At 37.8% G+C, this 27,188-nt stretch overlaps 1 protein-coding gene across 2 annotated transcripts in view; it reads left to right on the plus strand.

Annotated features, from left to right (window-relative positions):
• The window catches only part of EXOC4 (exocyst complex component 4), an 843,793-nt gene that overhangs the window by 51,121 nt on the left and 765,484 nt on the right, over positions 1-27,188 (plus strand). For both annotated transcript variants that reach the window (XM_061198739.1, XM_061198740.1), the window contains 2 exons: positions 9,257-9,441; positions 18,608-18,717. In XM_061198739.1, coding sequence (XP_061054722.1) covers positions 9,257-9,441; positions 18,608-18,717 — 295 coding nt within the window. The remainder of the gene's footprint in view (positions 1-9,256; positions 9,442-18,607; positions 18,718-27,188) is intronic.

Consider the following 27,188-nt stretch of genomic DNA (forward strand, 5'->3'; position numbering starts at 1 on the left):
ATAGGTTTTTAATAGTGAAACTTACTGTCCTGTTCAACATCATGTGTTAAAACATTTTGTAGATGTTTGCTTATCTTCATAATCCTAAAAGAAATATTTGTTTTCAACTCAAACAGATTTCTGTTGCCTGTATGAGCAGTTTCTAACTCTGGTGAGTTAAAACATTAACGTTCTGTCAGATAATAGTAGGTGTTCTGTGAAAAGATTCCCTGTTGGTAGTATCTATCTCCCCTCCCTCCCCCTCTCCCTGCATGGATTTATTTTTGAAAATATGTGTAAGAAAACTTCCAAATACATCTGGTTGGCTCATTATGTAGTACTCTACCTTTAAGAAATGGTGTGGGGACTCCACTATTGGAGGGCACACACAAAGTATTGTGTGCATCGGGACCCAGGGGAAGGAGCAGTGACCACATAGGCGACTGAACCAGACCTACCTGGTAGTGTTGGAGGGTTTCCTGCAGAGGCAGGGGGTGGCTGTTGCTCGCTGTGGGGACAAGGACACTGGCAGCAGAAGTTCTGGGAAGTACACCTTGGTGTGAGCCCTCCCAGAGTCCGCCATTAGCCCCACCAAAGAGCCTGTAGCCTCTAGTGCTGGATTGCCTCAGGCCAAACAACCAACTGGGAGAGAACTCAGCCCTACCCATCAGCAGACAAGCGGATTAAAGTTTTATTGAGCTCTGCCCACCAGAGCAACACCCAGCTCTACCCACCACCAGTCCCTCCTATCAGGAAGCTTGCACAAGCCTCTTAGATAGCCTCATCCACCAGAGGGCAGACAGCAGAAGCAAGAAGAACTACAATCCTGCAGCCTGTGGTAGGAAAACCACATTCACAGAAAGATAGACAGAATGAAAAGGCAGAGGGTTACGTACCAGATGAAGGAACAAGATAAAACCCCGGAAAAACAACTAAATGAAGTGGAGATAGGCAACCTTCCAGAAAAAGAATTCAGCATAATGATAGTAAAGATGATCTAGGACCTCAGAAAAAGAATGGAGGTAAAGATCGAGAAGATGAAAGAAATGTTTAACAAAGATCTAGAATTAAAGAACAAACACCTAGAAGAATTAAAGAACAAACAAACAGAGGTTAACAATACAATAACTGAAACGAAAAATACACTAGAAGGAATCAATAGCAGAATAACTGAGGCAGAAGAACGGATAAGTGACCTGGAAGACAGAATGGTGGAATTCACTGCCACAGAACAGAATAAAGAAAAAAGAATGAAAAGAAATGAAGACGGCCTAAGAGGCCTCTGGGACAACATTAAACGCAAGAACATTCGCATTATAGGGGTCCCAGAAGGAGAAGAGAGAGAGAAAGGACCCGAGAAAATACTTGAAGAGATTATAGTTGAAAACTTCCCTAACATGGGAAAGGAAATAGCCACCCAAGTCCAGGAAGCGCAGAGAGTCCCAGGCAGGATAAACCCAAGGAGAAACATGCCAAGACACATAGTAATCAAATTGACAAAAATTAAAGACAAAAATTATTGAAAGCAACAAGGGAAAAATGACAAATAACATACAAGGGAACTCCCATAAGGTTAACAGCTGATTTCTCAGCAGAAACTCTACAAGCCAGAAGGGAGTGGCACGATATACTTAAAGTGATGAAAGGGAAGAACCTACAACCAAGATTACTCTACCCAGCAAGGATCTCATTCAGATTCGATGGTGAAATCAAAAGCTTTAAGGACAAGCAAAAGCTAAGAGAATTCAGCACCATCAAACCAGCTCTACAACAAATGCTAAAGGAACTTCTCTAAGTGGGAAACACAACAGAAGAAAAGGACCTACAAAAACAAACCCATAACAGTTGAGAAAATGGTAATAGGAACATACATATTGATAATTACCTTAAACGTGAATGGATTAAATGCTCCAACCAAAAGACACAGACTGGCTGAATGGATACAAACAAGACCCATGTATATATGCTGTCTACAAGAGACCCACTTCAGACCTAGGGACACATACAGACTGAAAGTGAGGGGATGGAAAAACATATTCCATGCAAATGGAAATAAAAAGAAAGCTGAAGTAGCAATACTCATATCAGATAAAATAGAGAATGTTACAAGAGACAAGGAAGGACACTACATAATGACCAAGGGATCAATCCAAGAAGAAGATATAACAATTATAAATATATATGCACCCAACATAGGAGCACCTCAATACATAAGGCAACTGCTAACAGCTATAAAAGAGAAAATCGACAGTAACACAATAGTAGTGGGGGACTTTAACACCTCACTTACACCAATGGACAGATCATCCAGACAGAAGATTAATAAGGACACACAAGCTTTAAATGACACAATAGACCAGATAGATTTAATTGATATTCATAGGACATTCCATCCAAAAACAGCAGATTATACTTTCTTCTCAAGTGTACATGGAACATTTTCCAGGATAGATCATATCTTGGGTCACAAATTAAGCCTTGGTAAATTTGAGAAAATTGAAATCATATCAAGCATCTTTTCTGACCACAGTGCTATGAGATTAGAAATCAATTACAGGGAAAACAACATAAAGAACACAAACACATGGAGGCTAAACAATATGTACTAAATAACCAAGAGATGACTGAAGAAATCAAAGAGGAAATCAAAAAATACCTAGAGACAAATGACCATGAAAACACGATGATCCAAAACCTATGGGATGCAGCAAAAGCACTTCTAAGAGGGAAGTTTATAGCAATATAAGCCTACCTCAAGAAACAAGAAAAATCTCAAAAAAACTAACCTTAACACCTAAAGGAGCTAGAGAAAGAAGAACAAACAAAACCCAAAGTTAGTAGAAGGAAAGAAATCCTAAAGATCAGAGCAGAAATAAATGAAATAGAAACAAAGAAAACAATAGCGAAGATCAATAAAACTAAAAGCTGGTTCTTTGAGAAGATAAACAAAATTGATAAACCTTTAGCCAGACTCATCAAGAAAAAGAGGGTTAGGACTCAAATCAATAAAATTAGAAATGAAAAAGGAGAAGTTACAATGGACACCGCAGAAATACAAAGCATCCTAACAGACTACTGCAAGCAACTCTATGCCAATAAAATGGACAACCTGAAAGAAATGGACAAATTCTTAGAAAGGTAGAACCTTCCAAGACTGAACCAGGAAGAAATAGAAAATATGAACAGACCAATCACAAGTAATGAAATTGAAACTGTGATTAAAAATCTTCCAACAAACAGAAGTCCAGGACCAGGTGGCTCCACAGGTGAATTCTCTCAAACATTTAGAGAAGAGCTAACACCCATCCTTCTCAAACTCTTCAAAAATTTGCAGAGGAAAGAACACTCCCAAACTCATTCTATGAGGCCACCATCACCCTGATACCAAAACCAGACAAAGATACTACAAAAAAAGAAAATTACAGACCAATGTCACTGATGAATATAGATGCAAAAATCCTCAACAAAACACTAGCAAACAGAATCCAACGACACATTAAAGGGATCATACACCATGATCAAGTGTGATTTATCCCAGGGATGCACGGATTCTTCAACATATGCAAATCAATCAATGTGATACACCATATTAACAAATTGAAGAATAAAAACCATATGATCATCTCCATAGATGCAGAAAAAGCTTTTGAGAAAATTCAATACCCATTTATGATAAAAACTCTCTAGAAAGTGGGCATAGAGGGAACCTACTTCAACATAATAAAGGCCATATACGACAAACCCACAGGAAATATCATTCTCAATGGTGAAAAACAAAGCATTTCCTCTAAGATCAGGAACAAAACAAGGATGTCCACTCTCACCACTCTTATTCAACATAGTTTTGGAAGTCCTAACCACAGCAGTCAGAAGAAAAAGAAACAAAAGGTAAAGAAATAGGAAAAGAAGTAAAACTGTCACTGTTTGCAGATGATATGATACTATACATAGAGAATCCTAAAGATGCCACCAGAAAAGTACTAGAGCTAATCAATGAATTTGGTAAAGTTGCAGGATACAAAATTAATGCACAGAAATCTCTTGCATTCCTATACACTAACAATGAAAGATCAGAAGATAAATTAAGGACAAAATCCCATTCACCATTGCAACAAAAAGAATAAAATACCTAGGAATAAACCTACATAAGGAGGTAAAAGACCTGTACTCAGAAAACTGTAAGACACTGATGAAAGAAATCAAAGATGACACAAACAGATGGAGAGATATACCATGTTCTTGGATTGGAAGAATCAATATTGTGAAATCACTGTACTACTCAAAGCAATCTACAGATTCAGTGCAATCCCTATCAAATTACCAGTGGCATGTTTCACAGAACTAGAACAAAAAATCTTAAAATTTCTGTGGAGACACAAAAGACCCCGAATAGCCAAAGAAGTCTTGAGGGGGAAAAAAACGGAGCTGGAGGAATCAGTCTCCCTGACTTGAGACTATACTACAAAGCTACAGTAATCAAGACAATATGGTACTGGCACAAAAACAGAAATATAGATCAATGGAACAGGATAGAAAGCTCAGAGATAAACCCATGCACTTATGGTCAGCTAGTCTATGACAAAGGAGGCAAGGATATACAATGGAGAAAGCACAGTCTCTTCAATACGTGGCGGTGGGAAAACTTGACAGCTACATGTAAAAGAATGAAATTAGAACACTTCCTAACACTATACACAAAAATAAACTAAAAATGGATCAGAGACCTAAATGTTAGACCGGACACTATAAAACTCTTAGAGGAAAACAGGAAGAATACTCTTTGACATAAGTCACAGCAAGAATTTGTTTGGTCCACCTCCTAGAGTAATGGAAATAAAACCAAAAATAAACAAATGGGACCTAATGAAACTTAAAACCTTTTGCAAAACAAAGGAAACTACAAACAAGACGAAAAGCCAACCCTCAGAATGGGAGAAAATATTTGCAAACGAATCAACGGACAAAGGATTAATCTCCAGAATATATAAACAGCTCATGCAGCTCAATATTAAAAAAAAAACCCAATCAAAAAATGGGCAGAAGACCTAAATAGATGTTTCTCCAAGGAAGACAGACAGTTGGCCAAGAAGCACATGAAAAGCTGCTCAACATGAGTAATTATTAGAGAAATGCAAATCAAAACAACAATGAGGTGTCACCTCACACCAGTTAGAATGGGTGTCATCAGAAAATGTACAGACAAATGCTGGAGCAGGTATGGAGAAAAGGGAACCCTATTGCACTGTAGGTGGGAATGTAAATTGATACAGCCACTGTGGAGAAAAGAGTATGGAGGTTCCTTAAAAAACTAAAAATAGAATTACCATATGACCTAGCAATCCCACTCCTGGGCATATACCCAGAGAAAACCATAATTCAAAAGGACACTTGCACCCCAATGTTCAATGCAGCACTAACACAATGGAATATTACTCAACCATAAAAAGGAACAAAAGTGGGTTATTTGTAGAGGCGTGGTTGGATTTAGAGACTGTCATACAGGGTGAAGTAAGTCAGAAAGAGAAAAACAAATATCATATATTAACGTATACATGTGGAACCTAGAAAAATGGTACAGATGAACCGGTTTGCAGGGCAGAAATAGAGACACAGATGTAGAGAACAAACGTATGGACACCAAGGGGGGGAAGTGGCGGGGGGTGGTGGTGGTGGTGGGATGAATTGGCAGTTTGGGATTGACATGTATACACTAATATGTATAAAATAGATAACTAGTTAGAATCTACTGTATAAAAAAATAAATAAAATTCAAAAATTCAAAAAAAAAAAGAAATGGTGTGGCATACCTGAGAATTCTAGAGGTCACAGTAGAGATGATTTGACACATGAATTCATCGTATTTCGATCTGTGCGTAGATGTATAGACAGCATTTTCCAGTGAACAGTTCCACTGTATGTTGTCTGATCTTTCATCTGCCGTGCCTTGTCCTGTAATTTTAATATTTATTTGTGACAGTATTCATTGTTGTATGTCACACTTCTGAAACCGATTTTGATTATTTCTCAAAGAATGAATCTGTTGCTGTCCACTTTAATCCAGCTGCATCTCTTGAATTCCTGTTGATGTTTCATCAGTGTGTTATTTAAAAAGTGCTCTGCAGTCATTAAATTTAGAAAACAGTGAAATAATTTACAAAAGACCACTTCCCATACATTAAAGAAAAAAATGCTTTGGTGGTATTTTTATCAGTAATTATGCACATTTCTAACTGTAGATGGATATTTAAGGATTTGTCCTCTAGTAAAGGCTAAATGTTAGGAAATGCCTAGAAACCAGACCCCCCAGTACAACAGAATTAATCATCAGTGATGGTTGGATTGACTGCTGCCCCAACGAGTTTTCCTTATGTGTAAGCTTTATGGTACAAGCTACTTAGAACCACAGAAGATAAATATCAGGTTTCTAAACTGAAGTTCTAGAGATGAAATATATGCATTGACAACTATTTTCTGCAAATTGTTACGAGTACCACTAAGCAAGGTTAGAGTCAGGGAAGACAGTGGCCTTGCTTAGCTTTCATAATTACAGCTTTATAAATAGACTTTTAATTTGTGAAGGCCAGAAAATAAAGCACTGTATCTTCATACAGAAATAGAGGCTATTTTCCTATTTGTGGTAAGGTTTTTAAATCTTTGAAGTTCTGAGACTACTCTTGATTGTATATATGGTAACTACTTGTATTTTGGGTCAAGAAAACATATTCAGAAAGTTTGTTATCTACGTGGTTAATAATAGTTCCATGATGGAGACAGCACTTTACTGAAAATGCTGCCTTAAAACATGTTGGAAACACCCTCTGAGGTTCCTTTATCCACATGGTAAATAGGTTCTGTTAAAAATAATGTGAGGAGCCCTCAGTATGTGCCAGGCACTGTGTTGCTAAGTGCTTTACCTACATTTAAGAAAAATTAAGCGGCTTTGAAAGTTGACGTCGTCATATAGTTTTGTACTTGGAACATGAAATGTTTGGGTTAAAAATCTTCATGCAAATTCCTACAAACAAATTGAGTGTGGACATGCAGTGGGTGGTTTTTAAGCTTAAATATCTCAGCTGGATTTAATTACCTTGAGGGATAAGGCTACATGATGGGCCAGTGGTTTACCAAATTATTTTTCATTTTCTGAATCTTGATGTCACTAAAGGTTAATGCATCCTCTTTTCTCTGCTAGAGACCTGAGTTAAAATCCATTTTAGAGCACATGTGTAAATGAACTTGTTGTTGTCTTTCCTCCTTGGGGACACTTTGGTCATTTCGTGAGGCAGCCTTTCCATTTGGAATTGCCCGCAGCTTGCACCAGGCAGGGGGGCTCTCATAGCAGGGGCAGTTGCAAGTCAGCGTGAAAATGAACTGGCAGGCTTCAGAGGGCAGAGCTGGCCCAGGGCTTGTCACTCTTTCATTCCTCGATTCTGTCTTGGTCAACTTAAGGAAACTTATTTGTTGCTGACATTTCATTATAGCACATCACAAAACAAGTGATGTGTTTGTGGCTAAGCCGTTGCATTTTCCTCCCCATCTCAGGCCGGTTTGTATTTGGCAGCTGCAAAGCTTTCTGTATGCACTGTCCACACTCTCCTAGGTGACTGCATATACTGGGATAGATCTGCGATCAACATTTTTGATCACTGATCTTTCATGACTTCTATTACCTATTGATTGTTTTTGTATAAATGCTTGATTTTTTTAAATAGTGTTATTAGTTATTGCCTTTATCTGTACAAATGAGGAATATTTAGATGTATAGCCAAAGCAGGAACTAGTCATTGCACATTAATTCCTTCAGGGAGCTTGGTAGGGCTCTCTTCCCTGAGTTCAGCTTGTAGTCAACTCTTCTCCATTACTACTGTTATTATTACTACTACTATCATTATTATTATTAGTCTTTGTGTTTCTCTCTTCTTTTTTTTCTCCCAAGGAATAGTACCTCTTCACTTTGTTTTTTCTTTAAGAAAAATATGTAAGGTCTTTACACATAGAAAGGCATAAATAAAATTTTATGTACATGGATAAATGGGATTATATAATACATACTGTCTTTTTTTTCCCTTTGCAGTTCTCATTTTGGTTTCAAAGTGAATTATTCCAAATTCCCTGAGTCCCTCATCTTGTCCATTTGTTGTAGGTATTTCTGCACCATTTTTATTCATTCAATCCTTTTTGTCTTAAAATCTCCCAAATTGCACTTTATGCCAAGAGAATCTCCCTCTTCATAGTTTATCCTCTGTTCACCTTTCAAATCCTGTTTCTTCTATCAAACTGAGTCAGTCCAAGGAGAGGTGATGACTACTGTTGTCTGCTTGTAACATTCATGTAAAAATGCATTTTCCTCTGTGTGTATGTGAATATGAGAAAGAGCTAGAGATGACTGTAAATACACTTGTAGACTTAGGCTAACCAAGCTCTGATTCATGATGGCCATGAGAATTATTAAAAAACTGATATAGTGCGCTTTTATTGAGTCTTAGTCATAAGAGGCTAAGTTTGACTAAAAGTTGATCTAAATCATTAGTATGTGGACTTCTTGTGAGGATATAAACATTATAATTATTTCAGTAGGAGGTCATTTTACTTGTGTCCATGGATAGGCAATGTGTGCGGGAATAAATAGTATGTACAGCTTTGCTGAGGTGCTTTAGATGCCTTCATGTTTACCATGATTGTTTTCTTCAGCATTATCTGTCTCCAATGTTAAACCCTTCAAGAGCAGAACTAGGCCTGTCCACATTATACTGAAAGTCTGAAGTATGCTGATAAAGTTCTCATAAACTCTTTTGACAGTATCTTTTATTTTTATTTTATTTTTTAAAAATTTATTTATTTATTTATTTTTGGCTGCGTTGGGTCTTCGCTGCTGTGTGCGGGCTTTCTCTAGTTGTGGCGAGCGGGAGCTACTCTTCGTTGTGGTGCGCGGGCTTCTCACTGCGGTGGCTTCTCTTGTTGCAGAGCACGGGCTCTAGGACACGTGGGCTTCGGTAGCTGTGGTGCGTGGGCTCAGTAGTTGCGGCTTGCGGGCTGTAGAGCCCAGGCTCGGTAGTTGTGGCGCATGGGCTTAGTTGCTCTGCGGCATGTGGGATCTTCCCGGACCAGGGATCAAACCCGTGTCCCCTGCATTGGCAGGCGGATTCTTAACCACTGGACCACTGGGGAAGTCCCGACAGTGTCTTTTGAAAGATAGTCTTTCATATTTATAATATTACTAGATTATTTCATTGTCTTAATCTTTTTTTTTTTTTTTTTTTTTTTTTGCCCTTTTCAGGTGTCTGCAGTCGAGTCTTTGGAGGGTCCCCTGCTCCAGGTGGAAGGACTGAGTGACCTTAGGCTGGAGCTTCACAGCAAGAAGATGAACCTCCACTTAGTTCTCATAGACGAGCTGCATCGGCACCTGTACATCAAATCCACTAGCCGAGTTGTGCAGCAGAACAAGGAAAAAGGCAGGATGAGGTTGGTTAAAGATGCTCTTTGCCACAGTGTCTTGTGGCCATGTAGAATTTTAAGGAATATTATTTGTTTCCCAGAATATTGTTATAGTTTATTTTACTTCTCTTTTTAACATACTGTCTCTGAAAATATAAGAGAGTTTTATGATACCAAGTACTCCACGTTCTGAAGGCTGACATTCAAAGTTTGTTCATTCCCTCACTGCACATTTCTTGTGGTCCTTTTATGTAAAGATACATAAGAAACATTTACTGTGGGTCTGTAACTGGATCAGGGAGACCTCTGGTATATTTCATAAGGAAGAGAAAAGAAATCCTTAAATTGGATAGTGAAGTCCACCTAATTAAGAAATATAGGTGTATGAATATGAAGTTAGAAGACTCTTTGTTACTTAAGGCTGTGTTCAGCTTTGACAGTCCTCTTTCTGGAGTAGTTTAGGCAAGGTTTAGAGAGAGCATTTTTTTTTTTTACGCCTGGGCTCATTGTAGCACAGTCCTGTGTTGAAGGGCCTGGGTGGACTCAGGACATTTATTAGGTTAGGAGAGACCTGGTAGGGAATAAGACCAGATGGTAAGACAGTAGAACGTTGGCGTTATTAGCATGTATCAGATAGCTGTGCACATCATATGTCCTTCCAGCATTCCTTTAAAATAGCCGTAAGATTCTTCAGAGGGCAGTTGAGAACTATGTACTGTTGATACTTTTTCATCAGGCTATAGATGAGAGGAACACTGGAAGCAGCGCATGCTGGGAATGAAGTCTATAAAATCGTATTCTGTTCAAACCAGAATTTCCAACTTTGTGTGTGACGCTTCAGTTTAGTCAGAGACGCTGACAGAGAAAGAGGAGTTTCCATCTCTTTTCTGCAGATGGGCACTAGAAAAACTTAGGCACACAAATTGAGCTAAGGGTTATGTACCTTAGACTTAACTTCAGCACTGCGTCGGAATACAATCTTGTTGGAGAGTAAAGTGGTGGATGGGAGCTGTGCTAAGGAAATACTTTCCAGAGTGTCTGGTGGTAAATAGCAGATCTAAATAGATTTCTACCCGTGCAAGGATTAAAAACAAACAAAATAACCCCACTCCCTTATAAGCCCAAGGGAAAAATACTTATTTTCCCTTATGCTATAGAATAAGCATTAGGGAAAAAGCATTAAGTTGAGGTCTCAAAGAAGAGCATTTATTTGAAGAAAAAGATTTATAAAGCAAAATAGGAAAAGTTTAGGAGACTGAAGCTAAAGTTTCTCAAAAGATGCAAGATGATGTAGTAGGTTAGATTTTTGCTCAAAATTATCACCCTTTCCCCTCCAGTTGAGTGGGAGGAGTGAATTTCCTTCTCTTTGATTTTTGGACTCTTGCTTTTGCTGATTGTTAGCATGTAACATTAGGGGCTTGAAATTCGCTTGTGCCAGGGAGCATGCCCCGTCATGCCTCTGCCATTGCCATGATGGCGCTGGTCCCAGGAGGAGGAGGAGAGACATGTGGAATCGAGCCATGTTCAGCTGAGCTGCCTAGCCTGAATCAGCCAGTCACAAAAATATGTGCTTATTGTTGAACATGACTGAGATTCTGTGGTTGTATGCAGCAAGCGTATAGCTTCTATGAAATGATAATGGGGAGCTATATGAATGGGATTGGGAGAAATGCAAAAAGAACTAACTGTAGTTAGTTAGTAGTACTAACTGTAGTTAGTAGAACAAAATGTAAGGAAAAACCAAAATGATAATAGGGAAATTAAGTCTTTTTTAAAACATTAGAAGAATTAAATCAGTGATACGAGGGAAAACTTTTCTCATCGTGAAGAAGAAAAACCCAAGATGATGAAAGATTATGTGAAAGGTGGAGAATAGTGATCAATCAAATGATTTTAGGCATTCTACAGAATGACACTAAAATGATAGTGTTATAGGTTGAACTGTGTCCCCTTAAAATTCATGTACTGAGGTCCTAACTCCCAGTACCTAACTGTGACTAAATTTGGAGATAGGGTCTTTCAATAGGTAAATAAGTTAAAATGAGGTCATTAGCATGGGCCCTAATTCAATATGACTGGTGTCTGTATAAGAAGAGGAAATTTGGACACACACTTCCAAAGAGGGAAGACCATGTGAAGACACAGTGATAAGACGGCCGTCTACAAACGTAGGAGAGAGGCCTCAGGAGAAACCAACTCTGCCAACATCTTGAGCCTCCAGAACTGTGAGAAAACAAATTTCTGTTGTTTAAGCTACCCAGTCTGTGGTACTTTGTCATGGCAGCCCTAGCAAACTAACACAGAGAGAAATAGTAGCAATAATTATAGTGTAAAGAAAGAAACTTAAACAGAAAAAAAAGACCTTGGTCTGCAAATCAAAAGGATTCAAGGTAAAATTAGTGAAAAACTTACTGTTAGATATGATCATGACGTTTTTTATGAATTTCAAAAACAAATACTGTAAGCACCAAGGAGAAAAATTATGTTACCTGCCCTGACCAGATACAGTTATTTGCCCACCCGATATCCATTCTCTCCTTTTTTTTTTTAGATTTATTTAATTCCTTTCTTTCTCTCTCTTTTTTTTTTTTTTTTTGCTATGTCGGGTCTTAGTTGTGGCAAGCGTGATCTTTGTTGAGTCAAGTGGGATCTTTCCTTGCGGTGTGGGTTCTTCGTTGCGGCACGCAGGCTTCTCTCTAGTTGTGGCATGTGGGTTTTCTGTCTCTAGTTTGCGGCACACGGGCTCTCTCGTTGAGGTGCGCGAGCTCAGTAGTTGTGGCGTGCGGGCTTAGTTGCCCCGCGGCATGAGGGATCTTAGTTCCCCGACCAGGGATGGAACCTGCGTCCCCTGCATTGGAAGGCGGATTCTTTACCACTGGACCACCAGGGGAGTCTCTCTCCTTCATTTTTAGTGACAACTCTTGTTTTGTTCATGGTGGCCATATGTCCAGCTAAAAGGCTACATTTTCCATCCTCCTCTGTAGCTAAAGGTGATTCGTGAGACTTCTGCTTGCAAGCTGTTGAATCAGGACTCACAGGAAAATTCTTTAAAGGTGCCAGCTAAACTGGTATGGTCACTATTTTACTCTTCACTTGCCTTCCTTTACTTTCTGTTGAGGGCATGGATTGATGCCATCGTCTTGGACACTAGTGACCTTGAGGATGAAAGCCAAATCGTAAACTTTTTAATGACATGGGGCCTCCATTATGGCTCTGAATGGATTTGTGTCTTTTATATGGGAAGAAGGAAATCCTTTTGTTTTACTCAGGCTACGGCTATTTGGGTCTTCTGTTTTATACAGTTAAAGTTAGTCCTGATAAACAGAAAGGAGTAAAAATCAGGCTCACTGGGATTTGCTAAACACGAAGTGCAAGAAGACAACAGAGCAAAGTCTACAAAGCGTTGAATGGGAAAGAATTGGGACCAAAGATTTCTATACCCAGCCAAGTGGACATAGGCAGCACAGAGACAAAACAGATATAAATTAACACAAAATGAAAAGCTAGTGTCCTTTTTCTGAGAAAAATACTCAAAAATGAACTATAAGATGTAAACCAAAATCAGCAACTTGAGAACAGTAAAGTTGGAGGTGGCTTGAAACTGCTGCCAGGACTGACTGCACAGCATTAAATATGTAAATTTGGTTTAAAAAAATCACATGATGCAACTTTATTAGCTTTAGGAAAAAATGGGAGAATATGTATGTGGGAGGCTTTCTAGGTCCACATCCTACAAAAATAGTACCATTTCATAAAAATACATGTAACAGGGTGTTGACTGGAACATTATGGGCAGAACAACAAAAATACACAAGCTCAATATTCAAGAGGACTATGGTTAAATGAATTATGGTGTATCCATGCTGTGTAATACTAGACGTTAAAACGAATGAGAAAGATCTCTTAGTGCTGGTAGGAAAAGATTTCCAAGGTGTATTCTTGGGTTCAGAAAAGCCAGGTGAAAAACAGCATGTTCATTATGAACCTATTTGTGTAAGGATTGAAAGAATATATACTTAAATATATATCCTTTATATATAGATGTAAAAATTTGTGTGTGTGTCGATGATTTCTTGGAAGGATAATGCTGAAAAACAGTGATAAAAGGAATTACCTATGGGAAATGGAAATGGGGTGGCAGGGAATAGAAAAGAAAGATTTATTTCATACCCTCTGCACTGGGAATGTATTCACCAGGAGCATGTGTTATTACTTTAATAATAATAATAATACTATTGATAATACTTTTGAAGATACTTTTAATGAAATGGCAAAATGTTTACTGTTAAAAGGAAAACATAGGGTTTAATATTCTATACAGGGTGATCCAAAGAATGTTGAAAAAGCATGTGTACATTTTTGTGTGTATGCATGAGTAGGTCTGTGTTTGTGTGTGTGTGTGTGTGTGTGTGTGTGTGTAGGGATGGACAGACTCCTTTCTGTTAAATGTTTTGAAAGACATTATACTATAATTATATTAGTAGATTATTTTCATTTTGTTTATATTTTCAAAACACATTTAATACCTTTATAAGCAGATAAAATCAATAAAAAATTATTTTAAAAACGGTTAATCCTTTTACTTGTTGCATGCATCCTCGTTTAATACTTGATTTGATCTTGCTTCCTTGGACACTCTAGCTCGTGGAGGAGAAAATTTCAGACCCATGGATTTTGGTGACCATATTTATATCTAGGTGTTTAAAGGGTGTCCTTCACCCCATTGTATTTCTTGCTCCCTAACTAATTTTTTTTTTTTATGTATGTCTGTTTTCTTTTTGTTATCTTTCAGTGCTTCCCCCCGCCCTCCTGCTTTGCTTAGGTTTTAGCTTCACTTTATTTTGTATTGCATGTCTTCACTCTTGGTTTATCATTTGAGACCATGACTGTTTTTGACTTTTCTACCCTCTGAATCATTATTCTTTCTGTACGTTCAGGCAGATCTTAGAACTATAGAGAATTACTGTGCCAGACATTCCTGATTCATTATTCTGTTACATTTTCTTACAAAGGGCATATTATCTTTGACAGATACTTCTCAGCTGAGTTTGATTTGACAAACTTTTATGAGCACTTGCTCTTTGACAGGTCCTGTGCCAGCTGTTGGGGTTATAGGGTGAATATATTAGTTATTAGATTTACAACTTAAAGTTCAACTCACCTCTGTTAAGTTTCAGTTTGACAATAAAGTCAACCAAATGACCTGCTGCTGTGAATTTTGGACATAGTTGGACATATTTATTATTAAGTGAAGTAACAGAAATAAGTTCTAATTAAAATGCAAATATTTAATAAGCTGTTAGTGCTTCTAACCCTTCTTAAAAAAAAAAAAAGACTTCATGGCTTGAAATACTGAAATCAGACACATTTTGAAGTAGATCCTTACTAGTTGGATGAGTGTTGAATGGCCAGAAAGTCCTAGGAGTTACGGTGGTAGGGGGTTGTTGTTTTTGGTATGGTTAAATTTGCTTTATAGTTTTCCTGCCTGCCACCATGTGGTTATTAAATAGCAAACCACTCAATTACAAGATACAATTACTGATTTTGGGGGGGCTATCTTATACTGGGAAGGATTTTATGTGCATCACCTGTCTTTTTCAACTCGGCTATGAATGATTCTGAATGGATTTAAAATAAAAATTTGTAATCATAGATCTTGAAGAAGAAAAATAATTTCTATCAGTATTTCTTTGAAATAAAGCTGTTCAGAGGATTCATACTAATTAGAAACTCAAAGAACAATCTAATTTTTTTATTGTGGTAACATTGGTTTATACATTGTATTGAATATAAGTTTCACGTGTGCAACATTATCTTTTGACTTCTGTATACGCTACAGCCTACAGCGTGCTCACCACCAAACAATCATTATCCATCACCCTTCAGTTGACCCACTTTACCTCTTCTGCCCTCCTCCCATTCCTCTTCCCCCTGGTAACCACAACTCTGTTCTCTGTATCAATGTTACTTGTTGTGTTCTGGTTTGCTCATTTATTTTGTTTGTATTTGGTTTTTATATTCCATACATGAGTGAAATCCTAGAGTTGTCTTTTTTTGTTTTATTTATTTCACTTATCCTAATGCCCTCAATGTCCATCCATGCTGTTGCAAACAAGGAAGATTTCATATTTTTTATGGCTGAGTAGTATTCCATTGTGTGTGTGTCTGTGGGGGGTGTGTGTGTGTATGTATCACATCTTCTTTATCTATTTATCTGTTGATGGGCACTGAGGTTGTTTCCGTATCTTGACCACTGTTAATAGTGCTGCTATGAACATAGGATGCATATATCTTTTCGAATTAGTGTTTTTGTATTCTTTGGATAAATACTCAGAAGTGGAGTAGCTGGGTCATATGGTAATTCTAGTTTTAATTTTTCCAGGAATCTCCATACTTCTTTCTGTAGTGGCTGCACCAATTTACATTCCCACTAACAGTGTATGAGGGTTCCCTTTTTTCCACATTTTCTCCAACATTTGTTATTTCTTTCCTTTTAAGAACAATCTAGTTTTGATTTTATTTTTTTGTTCTCAGAAATACTTCCTCTGAGAGATTCAAAACCCTTTGAAGGTATTAATTAATACTTCTCAACTTTATTTCTGATGTATGTATTTCTTTATTTCAACTTTTCTCTCTTCTGAAATGGAAACTAAAGTATGTGATATTCTATAGTAGCAGGTACCTTTCTGTTGAGTTTCACGTCTGAGGTAACTACATGAGTGGGTGTGCCCCCTGTCTCTTGAACTCTTAAGACTAAGTCCTTCCATAAAAGAACAAGAGAAAAACCAGAAGTCATTTCCAGAGTTACTTGCCTTTGGGTTAGTGTTCACAAAGGAGAAAATTGAAGCCCAAGGGAAAATTTTAGAAAGAGAAAAGAGTCTATGCAAGTAGTTTTATAGTAAATTGACTTTCTAAGAGTTTATTGATGGAGTTTGAGGGCCCTTCTGGCTCTGATAATAAAGTCAGCAGGTTATGTTTTTTCAAAGTTAAAATGGCAAGCCATTTGTCACCCTATATTTAACTGAAATACATGTTTAGGTTAAAACTGAGGAAATGATTGTAGGTTTTAATCTAAAGTGAATCATGTGCACATCTGTATTTATAGAAGTGTGTATTATACTTACAGATATACATAGCACTGTGCACACACATCTGTATTAACTGCTGCCTCATTTACAGCCTTGGCGGGCAGTATTCCAGCTATGTACCTGAATTTCCTGCTAATGGATACCTTCATTTATTAATGCTTTAAAAATAACTCCTCCACTTCTGTTATGGATATATTTATTAAATTTATCAAATCTTTTTTCTATCATGTGAAATTGAAATTAACTTCTTCCTAATTACTCAGTAATAGCGCTGTAAACATCGGTGGTTATCCTCTGTCTCTTTGGGCATGTGTATCCAGAGGCTGGGGAGGTGTGCAGAGCTAGTTTTCCAACTGTGAGTAAAATGCAGGTAGAAGGAGGAGAGGTAGCTGAGGAGAAAAATGAGAATACAACAGTAGTCAGTATAGAAAAGATGAATGGATAAATCTGATCAAATTGATTTTATGATTAGACTATTATAGCCAATCAGGGGATTTGAAGGCTCTTTTGGGTTTTCTTAAGATAGTGTAGGCAAATAGGAACTTACAGCTTTATATTGGAGGAAGAGAGTCACTGGAACTATGTCAGTTCACCTCCTGGTAAATGCTATTTCTGTTACTTTTATGTCTCATTCCTCACTTGAGGTTTCGCGTTAGTCTGCAAATGATTCCAACACTTGGAAATGCGTGAAGTTGTGTATAGCTCATATCTTACTCATACTTGGATCCTCAGCGCTGAGCGAAGTGCCAAGCACATAACAGATGCTGAGACTTGTTTGAGTAATGATTCCCCCTTCCCTGTAATAAGTGAAAAGGGAGAAGCTAATGACTGCCATAGTTAACCTCCGTGCCTAGAACAGTGGCTGTAAGCATTGTTAGCACCAGATAAAAATAATACCTTGAAAGATAATTTTGCCTTTTAACCTAAAGTTTGTTTTTCAAAGTTTTCTGAAACGTGTTTATTATTTATTTTTTTGTTAGCTTAGATATATACATGTACCTTGCACGTGGGTTTCAAAGGAGTGGTGGGAGGGAGATGGGGATATATCGCTGTGGGGGTCAGTGTTCAAACTTCCACACATTTTTTTTCTCCCATTTGGGGGAAGGTTTCTTGAAGGTGTAGTCTTGTTCCTGCTCCCCTCTGTCTGCCCTCCCTTTACAGCCCACTTTGAGAATCACTTCCGTGGTAGCCACTCTTACTGGTGATGTTATTGGTACTGGAAGGAGGTGAGAACTATGGCTTTGGCCTGTCTATCCTTGGAACATGAGTTAGAGAAGCTTTTCTGTTGGAGATGCAGTGTGATTGGATTCAGTTTCTTCAGGGTAGGGCACAGGTGTTATTTGCCTTGGCACTGCCTACGTTCTTGGACTTAACAGATGCCTGTAAATGGGAATTATCTTGAAAATTTGTTCTTTATAGTCTTTGTGTCATTTAAAATTAATGTGTTTATTTTGGAGACTCCAAAGTTAATTATTAAGATGAGTTGCTAGGCCTTTTTGGAAAAGGTGAAATGGGTAATCAAATACTGAATTAACCTGTTTACGATTCCTTAAATCATCTTTTATAAACCCGATTCTCAACTTGATGAAATTTATGAATCTTTTTTTTTTAAAGGAAACTAAGTGCAGTGAACTCCCAGTATATGTCAAAAAAAAAAAAAAAAAGGTCCAGCTTGAAAAACACAAGTTAATCTAGGCTTAACTACTTAAACTTTCATTCAGTTATCATGATAAGGTGTTATTTGATCTTTCTTTGCTGATAAATTAATTTTAATATAGAAACAAAGGGGGTACTGAAGTTGTGTGGCAGAATTTGGTTATAAGGTGGTCATCCAGATGATCAGAATATACTTAAACTATTTTTTTTAACCTAGTATTGCAATAAAAATGATGAAAATGTAAATGTTGATATTTGGAATCCTTCAAATACATTTTTATTCCCCTGTCTGTGACCACCACTTTACTTGAAATAGACTTGAGATATTTGAAGTCAGAGTATAAAGAGGGTTCATGACAGAAGCAAAGCAATAAAGGATGGGCATGTCGTGGGACTTAAGTTGATTTTGGAGAAAGTGCTAAGTAACTACTGCTACTTTCCCCCTTCAGCTCCCTCGTGAAAGATACTTCTCCTGTTCCTCTGCTTGATGTTACAAACGTTCCTACTCCTCGAAAATTCCTCGATACCTCTCAGTATTCTACTCCTGGAAGCTCAAGTGGTAAGTATTTAATTCTTCAGCCACTCAACTTCTTTTTGGTGGGCTGCGGTTCCTGGGCCCAGGCCTGGGGAAGCCTGTTGTGGGCTGCGGTTCCTGGGCCCAGGCCTGGGGAAGCCTGTCGTGGGCTGCGGTTCCTGGGCCCAGGCCTGGGGAAGCCTGCGGGGCCAGGGTGGGGAGGGCCTGAGGTTACTGCCTTGGAGCCTGTGATCAGCCCTTTGCCGCCCTCAGAAGGAAGAAGATAGAAGATGATTGGTTGGGCCTATTGCATTATCAGTTTTAAAAACTGGCAGCTGAAGCTGGCCTGTCTGCTGACTCCAGCTGTGTTTTGTGTGACCAGCACTGCTTGTTTTTCTGAAGTTGAATTTGCATGCTTTTTGATGGAGCATACGCTTTTTGTTTTGATGTTTTGCTATAACTTCTGTTGATCCTGTTAGCTTTTACCCAGCTGCTGCACATAGTACATTCCTTGTCTGGTCCGTGAGAGCTTTTGAGTGTGTGACCCCTGCCCTGTATCTTGATTCCTTGTATCTTCCAGTGGCCTCTCCCCGTCTACATGCGCCTGCGTGCGTGTGTGTGCATGCGCGGACACACACAATGCGCTTTGAGGACATATCCACAAACTAATCTTGTTTCTTCCTGCGCAACCTAATATTGTGTCGAATAAGACAAAGGAGAGCCATTTTTGCCTATATTTAAAGTTGGGGGAGGGAAGCCGTACTTTGAATAGGGATGCAAAGATTTAAGGGAATTCTTCGGGAGTGGCTCAGATCTGCCCCGTCAGAAGGTTCAGCTCAGCTGGATTCAGACCTTCTGGGCCTCTGCAAACACCTGCCCTGATGTTGCAGCTTTGGGCTAGGGAGAAGGTGACAGGATGTTTTTTGTGGGCTGTCCCACAGTTGCCTTTGTGTGACAGCTAAAGTTCTCAATGCCTTTTAAAGAAAATAGTAATGTTGATTATCATTGGCTTTTCAGATAAAACTTAGTTCTTACTAGTTCTATAGTCCTATAGAGCTTGAAATGATGAAGAGGTAGAAAAATCATTTGGATTCAGTCAATGTGTTTTGTGCAACTAATTGAAAGTGTTTCTTTTGAGAGCCTAACAATATATTGTTGCTGGGGCATATTTAATTACTTTATAAAATATAATTTAATTAAAATTTAGGGTTATTTAGGCTTGGAATCTTGAAGAGTATTGCTTTTACTGTAGGAAAAGTATAGGAATTGCTTTATAATACATTTTTCTATTAGTCTTAGTTACTGTTTTTTTTTTTCTAAAACCCAAACACGTATTTTTATTATGACACTTTACAAAGGTTTGTACTCAAGCTTCTTCCTGGAATTAACAGGTTTTCTTTTCTCCCCCTTTCTGGTGTAATATTGCTGTTCTTTGAATTTTGACACTGCTTTGAGCTGTTATAGAGTGTGGAATTATGAAATAGAAAATGCATTTATACTTTTGATTTGTATTTTACCTCTACCTTTTGTGGAAATTACCAATTGTTAGATCTTTGTGTTTTTATAATGTGAATTATTGCTTAGCCTGGTTATATCAATTTACATAAATGTTGCTGAGTCAATGGCCAAGTGAAATAAAAATTTTAATTGTTCATGAAGAGATGATGGGTCAGGCATTTTGAAAATGAAAAATATAAATACCAAATAAGCTGAAGAAAATGCCAGTGATGGCAAACTTCAGTAGAAACTAATTTTGCAACATCTATTATTTTTAATAAGACAGCTCTTCCTCTTTGCACACTTTTCCTGTCAGGCCCTGTAGATAGCCTTTATCACTGAGTGGAGTTCATAGTGACACTTCGACTTCAGTAGTCTGTCCCTTTGTTCTTGGGAATGACTCTGGAAGAACTGTGTGATAGATGAGTGGAGCTTGGGACCATTATGGAGACGGCTTGTAGATATGTGCACAAACCTTTCTTTTTAGAAAAGCTCATTTCCTTGACTGTTTGGAAGACTGTCGATCTCTTGATTTTTCTGGGGGGTGACTGAAAAAGAAGGTAATTAAATTATTATTGATTAAAGTCAATAGTAGCAGTAGTTAAGATGTGTTTAGTACCTTCTATCTGTGAAACAGTAGAAATAAGTGCTTTACATGAATTAACTCATTCAGTCCTTTAGCGATCTTATGAGAGAGGCACTATTAGCCCCATTTTACAGGTAAGAAAAAGACTAAGGGTGGTTAATAATGGGTTTAAGTTGACACAGCTGACAAATAGTAGTGCTGTGATTTCAAATCAGGAGCTGGGTTCCAGAGTATGCTAAGTTTTTTTTTCCTGAAAATAAGGTATTTTGGGACTTCCCTGGCGTTCCAGTGGTTAATACTCTGCCTTCTAGTACAGGGAGAGCGGGTTCGATCCGTGGTCGGGGAGCTAAGATCCCACATGCCTCGTGGCCAAAAAACCAAAACATAAAACAGAAGCAATATTGTAACACATTCAATGAAGACTTTAAAAATGGTCCACATCAAAAAAAAATCTTAAAAAAAACAACAACCAAAAACTAGGTATTAGTTTTCTATTGCTGCCGCAACAAATTACAACATACATTGATCATCTTACGGTTGAAGTCCGTAGGAAGTCCGACATGTGTCTCATTGGGCTAAAATGAAGGCTGTGGGCAGGGCTATGTTCCTACCAGAGGTTCTACAGGAGAATCCATTTCCTTGCCTTTTCCTGCTCCTAGAGGCTCTTGCTTTCCTTGACTTGTGGCTCCCTTCCTCCATCTTCAAAACCAGGGATGGTGGGTCACATCTTACTCGAGTCACATCCTTCCCACCTCACATCTCTCGGACCCACTCTTCTGCTTCCTTCTTCCTCTCTTATGGGCCCATGTGATTAAATTGATTCCCACCTGGATAATCCAAGATCCTTTCCACATCTCAAGGTCCTTAACCTTAATCACACGTGCAAAGTCTCCTTTGCCATGTAAAGCAGCATATTCACAGACTCTGGGTATTAGGACATGGATTTCTTTCAGGGACCATTATTCTGCTTGTCACACTCTGCACTACCTATCTTCTGACTTAAGTTATTTTTAGGAGCCAATGTATAAAAATTTGACTTTCTTGAAATTATGTGTGAAGTCTTTGCAGTTCTAGTTTTTAGGACTATATTAATCCGGGTCACATTATTAAAGGGGATTGTATAAATGAGGAAGATGTAAATTATGTAGAGAACTGCATAAGCTGTTACTAAGTAAATATAAAAGTGTGGGGTTGAAGAAATATACTATAATAAAGGACAGAAATTTTGTCTTATTCTTAATAATGAACAGTAAGTCCCGGGAGTCTATTTGTGAAGTGCTCTGCAAGTCAGCCTAGAAAGTAATAGTCATTTTCAGCAGGGAATTTAACATAGGCTCTTAAAGCTCCTCTCTCATCTTGTGAAATAGTAGGATTGAGGGTGTAATCCATTAGAACTGACATTTTTATGGAGGAAGTTGCAATAGGGAATCCCTGGGTAGAATGGATCTCCCATCGGGGTGCCATAAATTAAAGTTAGAGGTGATTCCTGAAAACTTTCAGATTATTATTAATTAAATGAGAATTTTGATGGCTTGTGAATGAGTCGTTTTTCAGATGTCTTACTTAGAGTTAGAGTTGTGAGTGACTTTTCTATGAGAGGTGTTCTTTTTTTCTTTTAATTTTATTTTTAATTTTATTTTTGGCTGCGTTGGGTCTTGATTGCTGTGCGCGGGCTTTCTCTAGTTGCGGCGAGTGGGGGCTACTCTTCGTTGCGGCGAGTGGGGGCTACTCTTCGTTGCGGTGCGCAGGCTTCTCATTGTGGTGGGTTCTCTTGTTGCGGAGCATGGGCTCTAGGCGCGCGGGCTTCAGTAGTTGTGGCACATGGGCTTAGTTGCTCCGCGGCATGTGGGATCTTCCTGGACCAGGGCTCGAACCCATGTCCCCTGCATTGGCGGGCAGATTCTTAATCACTGGGCCACCAGGGAAGTCCCTGAGAGGTGTTCTTATCATAGTTTACATGTTATACCTTGCAAGATACGTTATTATTCAACTGATGCAGCAGTCCTACAAGGTAGTTGGGACAGGTACTGTTGTCATTATCATTAAGATTATTATATTTATATGACATTTAAGTGTATTATCAGGTGTTTAAGTTATCCTAAAAGTTGTATGGAATTATATATGTCTATGCATCATCTAATTAAAAAATAAAACATTTAATTACAAAATGCAAAATCAAGGCACAGATTGGCAGAAGCAAGCAACCCATTAAGAGGAAAATGATTAGCATCCACTTAATTTTCTTACATAATAATGAAGAAAAGCAATGGCATAATAAAGAACTGGGCAAATAATGTGCAATTCACAGAAGAGTCTATATACATGGAAAGATTGGCATTTATCTGACAGACGTTAAGTATTCAGAATATATAAAGAATCCCTATAAATCAATGAAACAAGCAAGTAGAAAAATAGGCAAAAATATGAACAGGCAGTTTGCATAAGAGGACAACTATGCTAGTAAATATATGAAAAACTGCTTATACTCCAGTTAATCAAGTGTTATTTTTAAAACTCATTTTACAAATATGGAAACTGAATCCAGGGAGGTTGAGTGATTGGTCCAGGTTCAACCAAGATTGTAATTGTTGGAGGCTGGCCTCATGCTGTCCTCACTCTGAATATGTAAAAGATGTATTTTGCAAGCCTTTTTTCTATTATTCTCATCAGTCACGGTATTTAGTAATATACAGGGAAACTAAAGTCTAATTTAGAAACAGTAATTCAACTATAACTTAAGTAGAAGGATGGGCGAAGTGTGGAGAAAAGCCAATAATTACAGTAAGATGTTGGTTTAAGCTTTTGGATTCCAAGTATGTCTTTTTATTTGGCAAATTGCCTTTGGAACATTTTGACTGAGCAATTACTCCCAAGGTACACAGGCATTTCATTGTGGCTTCTTTATTCATTTTATTCACCCTTCTGCTGGGATTGCTGTGAATATAACTATAATGAAATTGGACTTCTTACTCCCTTTCTTTCTGGAACCAGCATAGGTTAAGCAATAAAACTTAAAGAGATCACAAATGAAATGATTTTTTTTTTTCTTTTGCTGCTGTTTTCTTGATGTGTGTTTTATTTCATCAAACCTTGTTCTGAGACTTGATATTTATCTTAAGAATTTTGGGTCTGATATTGTAAAAATTCTCTTCACATGTGTTGGGAGCTATGAATCCTAACATAAAAGGAGATGAAGTTTCTCTTTTTGGAACTCAAATGTCTAGAATAGTGAGGATCTGATTCTCCAGAATCTTGACACCCTTTGAGTTACTTCTGTCCTCAGGACAAGACCTCCCTTGGTATTTTTTTTTTTATTAATTAATTTATTTATTTTTGGCTGCATTGGGTCTTTGTTACTGCGTGTGGGCTTTCTCTAGTTGTGGCAAGCAGGGGCTACTCTTCGTTGTGGTGCGCGGGCTTCTCACTGCGGTGGCTTCTCTTGTAATGGAGCATGGGCTCTAGGCACACGGGCTTCAGTAGTTGCGGCAGGCAGGCTCAGTAGTTGTGGCTCACGGGCTCTAGAGCTCAGGCTCAGTAGTTTTGACTCATGGGCTTAGTTGCTCTGCTGCATGTGGGATCTTCCTGGACCAGGGCTCAAACCCATGTCCCCTGAATTGGCAGGCAGATTCTTTTTTTTTTTTTAAAATATTTATGGACTATCATATTCTTTTTTGTTTTTTAATTAATTAATTAATTTATTTATGGCTGTGTTGGGTCTTTGTTTTTGTGCGAGGGCTTTCTCTAGTTGTGGCAAGCAGGGGCCACTCTTCATCGCGGTGCATGGGCCTCTCACTATCGCGGCCTCTCTTGTTGCGGAGCACAGGCTCCAGACACGCAGGCTCAGTAATTGTGGCTCACGGGCCTAGTTGCTCCGCGGCATATGGGATCTTCCCAGACCAGGGCTCGAACCCGTGTCCCCTGCATTGGCAGGCAGATTCTCAACCACTGCGCCACCAGGGAAGCCCGGCAGGCAGATTCTTAACCACTGCGCCACCAGGGAAGTCCCCTCCCTTACTATTTTAAATCAACTGTTTCTGAAGTATTCTTGCATTTGCTCTTATTAAGTATCTTTGACTTCTATGATTGGTCAAAAGTAGAGTTGAGGAATATATACAAGGGAGACAAAATAGAACTAATAGTTCAAATGTTTCTAAATGTAAAAATGAAGCAAGACCAGAGTTTATTTTGTGAAAAATATTAATTTTTAATATATAAAAATGTATTTAATAATATAGTTTATAAATATGAATAAATTCTGTATAACATATACACATATATAAACATATAGACCCAGAATTGCCAAAGTAAATCTGAGGAAAAAGAACAAAGCAGGAGGCGTAACCCTCCCTGACTTCAGACAATACTACAAAGCTACAGTAATCAAAACAGTGTGGTATTGGGACAAAAACAGACATATGGATCAATATATAGAAACAATATATATAGTCTGTATTTACACATGTACAGCCTATATACACATATACATATGTATGCACAGTAAAAGTATGAAAACAAACAGGAAAAAATACAGAATATAAATACAGGTATACCTCAGAGGTTGTGTGGGTTTGGTTCCAGACCACCACAATGAAGTGAGTCACAGGAAGTTTTTGGTTTCACTGTGCATGTAAAAGTTATGTTTACACTATACTGTAGTCTATTAAGTATGCAATAGCACTATGTCTAAAAAAACAATGTATATACATACCTTAATTAAAAAACACTTTATTGCTAAAAGATGCTAGCCATCATCTTAGCCTTCATGAGTTGTAATCTTTTTACTGAAGTAAAAAGGTGGAGGGTCTTGCCTTGGAGTTGATGGCTGCTGACTGATCATCAGGTGGTAGTTGCTGAAGGCTGGGAAGGCTGTGACAATTTCTTAAAATAAGACAGCAATGAAGTTTGCCCTATTGACTGACTCTTCCTTTCACTTGAACACTTAGAGGCCATTGTAGGGTTATTAATTGGCCTAATTTCAATATTGTTGTGTCCCTGGGTATAGGGAGGCCTGAGGAGAGGGGAACAGCCAGTCAGTGGAGCAGTCAGAACACACACAATATTTATCCATTAAGTTTTCCATCTTACTTGGGTGTGGTTTGTGGCATCCCAAAACAGTTACAGTAGTTACATCAGAGATCACTGATCACCGTAACAAATATAATAATAATAATGAAAAAGTTTAGACAAATTGTGAGAATTACCAAAATGTGACAGAGTGAGCAAATGCTGTTGGAAAAATGGCGCTGATAGACTTGCTTGACTCAAGCTTGCTGCAAACCTTCAATTTGTAAAAAATGCAATATCTGCAAAGCACAATAAAATGAAGCACAATAAAACAAGGTGTACCTGTATTCTGTATTTATTAAAATATTTATAATCAATATGTATTATAAAATATGAATATTACATTATTCATGCATCAGAGGTCAATATAACCATCACCTGTGTACTTCCCACTAGATTAATAAATCTTACTATTTTTCTGTATTTGCTCCAGATTCTTTTTTGAAAAAATAAAACATTACACATGTAATTGCAGCTCCCATGAATTCATGACTTCTTTCCCAATTCTTTCCTCTCCCTTCTACCCCAGAGGTTAGCTGCTATTTTGAAATTGTTCTGTATCTTTTTCCTGTATGTTTTCATACTTTTACTATGTGTATGTATGTATATGTGTACATATTTTGGGCATTTGTCAAATAGAAACAATGCACGTAGTTTATATATATTTATATTGGTATATAAATTTTATGTTTATACATGCAAACTGTATTGTCCTTTGAATATTTTAAGGCTTAAGTAAATTAATTTACTTATTTACTTAATTTTAATTATATAATCACTTAATTAACTTATAATTATATAGTACAATATGTATCATTCTACTACTGGAGTGTTTCATTCAACATTGTATTTTTGGATTTTCTCATGTGCTATAACTTTAGTTTATTAATTTTACTACTGTCATAGTATTTTATTATATAACTAGATCATACTTTATTCATTCTGTTATAGATAGACAAGGTATAAGTTGTTTCTTGTTTTTCATTATTGGGAACCTTACAGCAATGAAGATTCTTGTACATATTTATCTAGGACAGAGTTTCCCAACCCCTGGAATGGTTTATAGTATATCTAAGATAAACATTTCAGCCTTTGGAATAGCCAGTTGGGGCAGTCAGAATCCCTCAGCAAGTCCTTTCTAGCCACATGCAGCCACCTTCATATACCCTAGCTGTGCTATAGAAGCACTATTATTTTCTATATGTGCCATGATGCCCAGAAGGTGGGGAAGCCTTGCTCTTAGGGTGCATGTGTGTGTATGGATAAGAATGTTGTGCCTTTTAAAGTTTACTTGCAATTGATTTTTTTTAAACACTTTTTAAATTAATTAATTTATTTATTTTTGGCTGTGTTGGGTCTTCGTTTCTGT

This window comes from Eubalaena glacialis, chromosome 8 (genome assembly GCF_028564815.1).
Source record: "Eubalaena glacialis isolate mEubGla1 chromosome 8, mEubGla1.1.hap2.+ XY, whole genome shotgun sequence".
Classification (NCBI taxonomy): Eukaryota; Metazoa; Chordata; class Mammalia; order Artiodactyla; family Balaenidae; genus Eubalaena; species Eubalaena glacialis.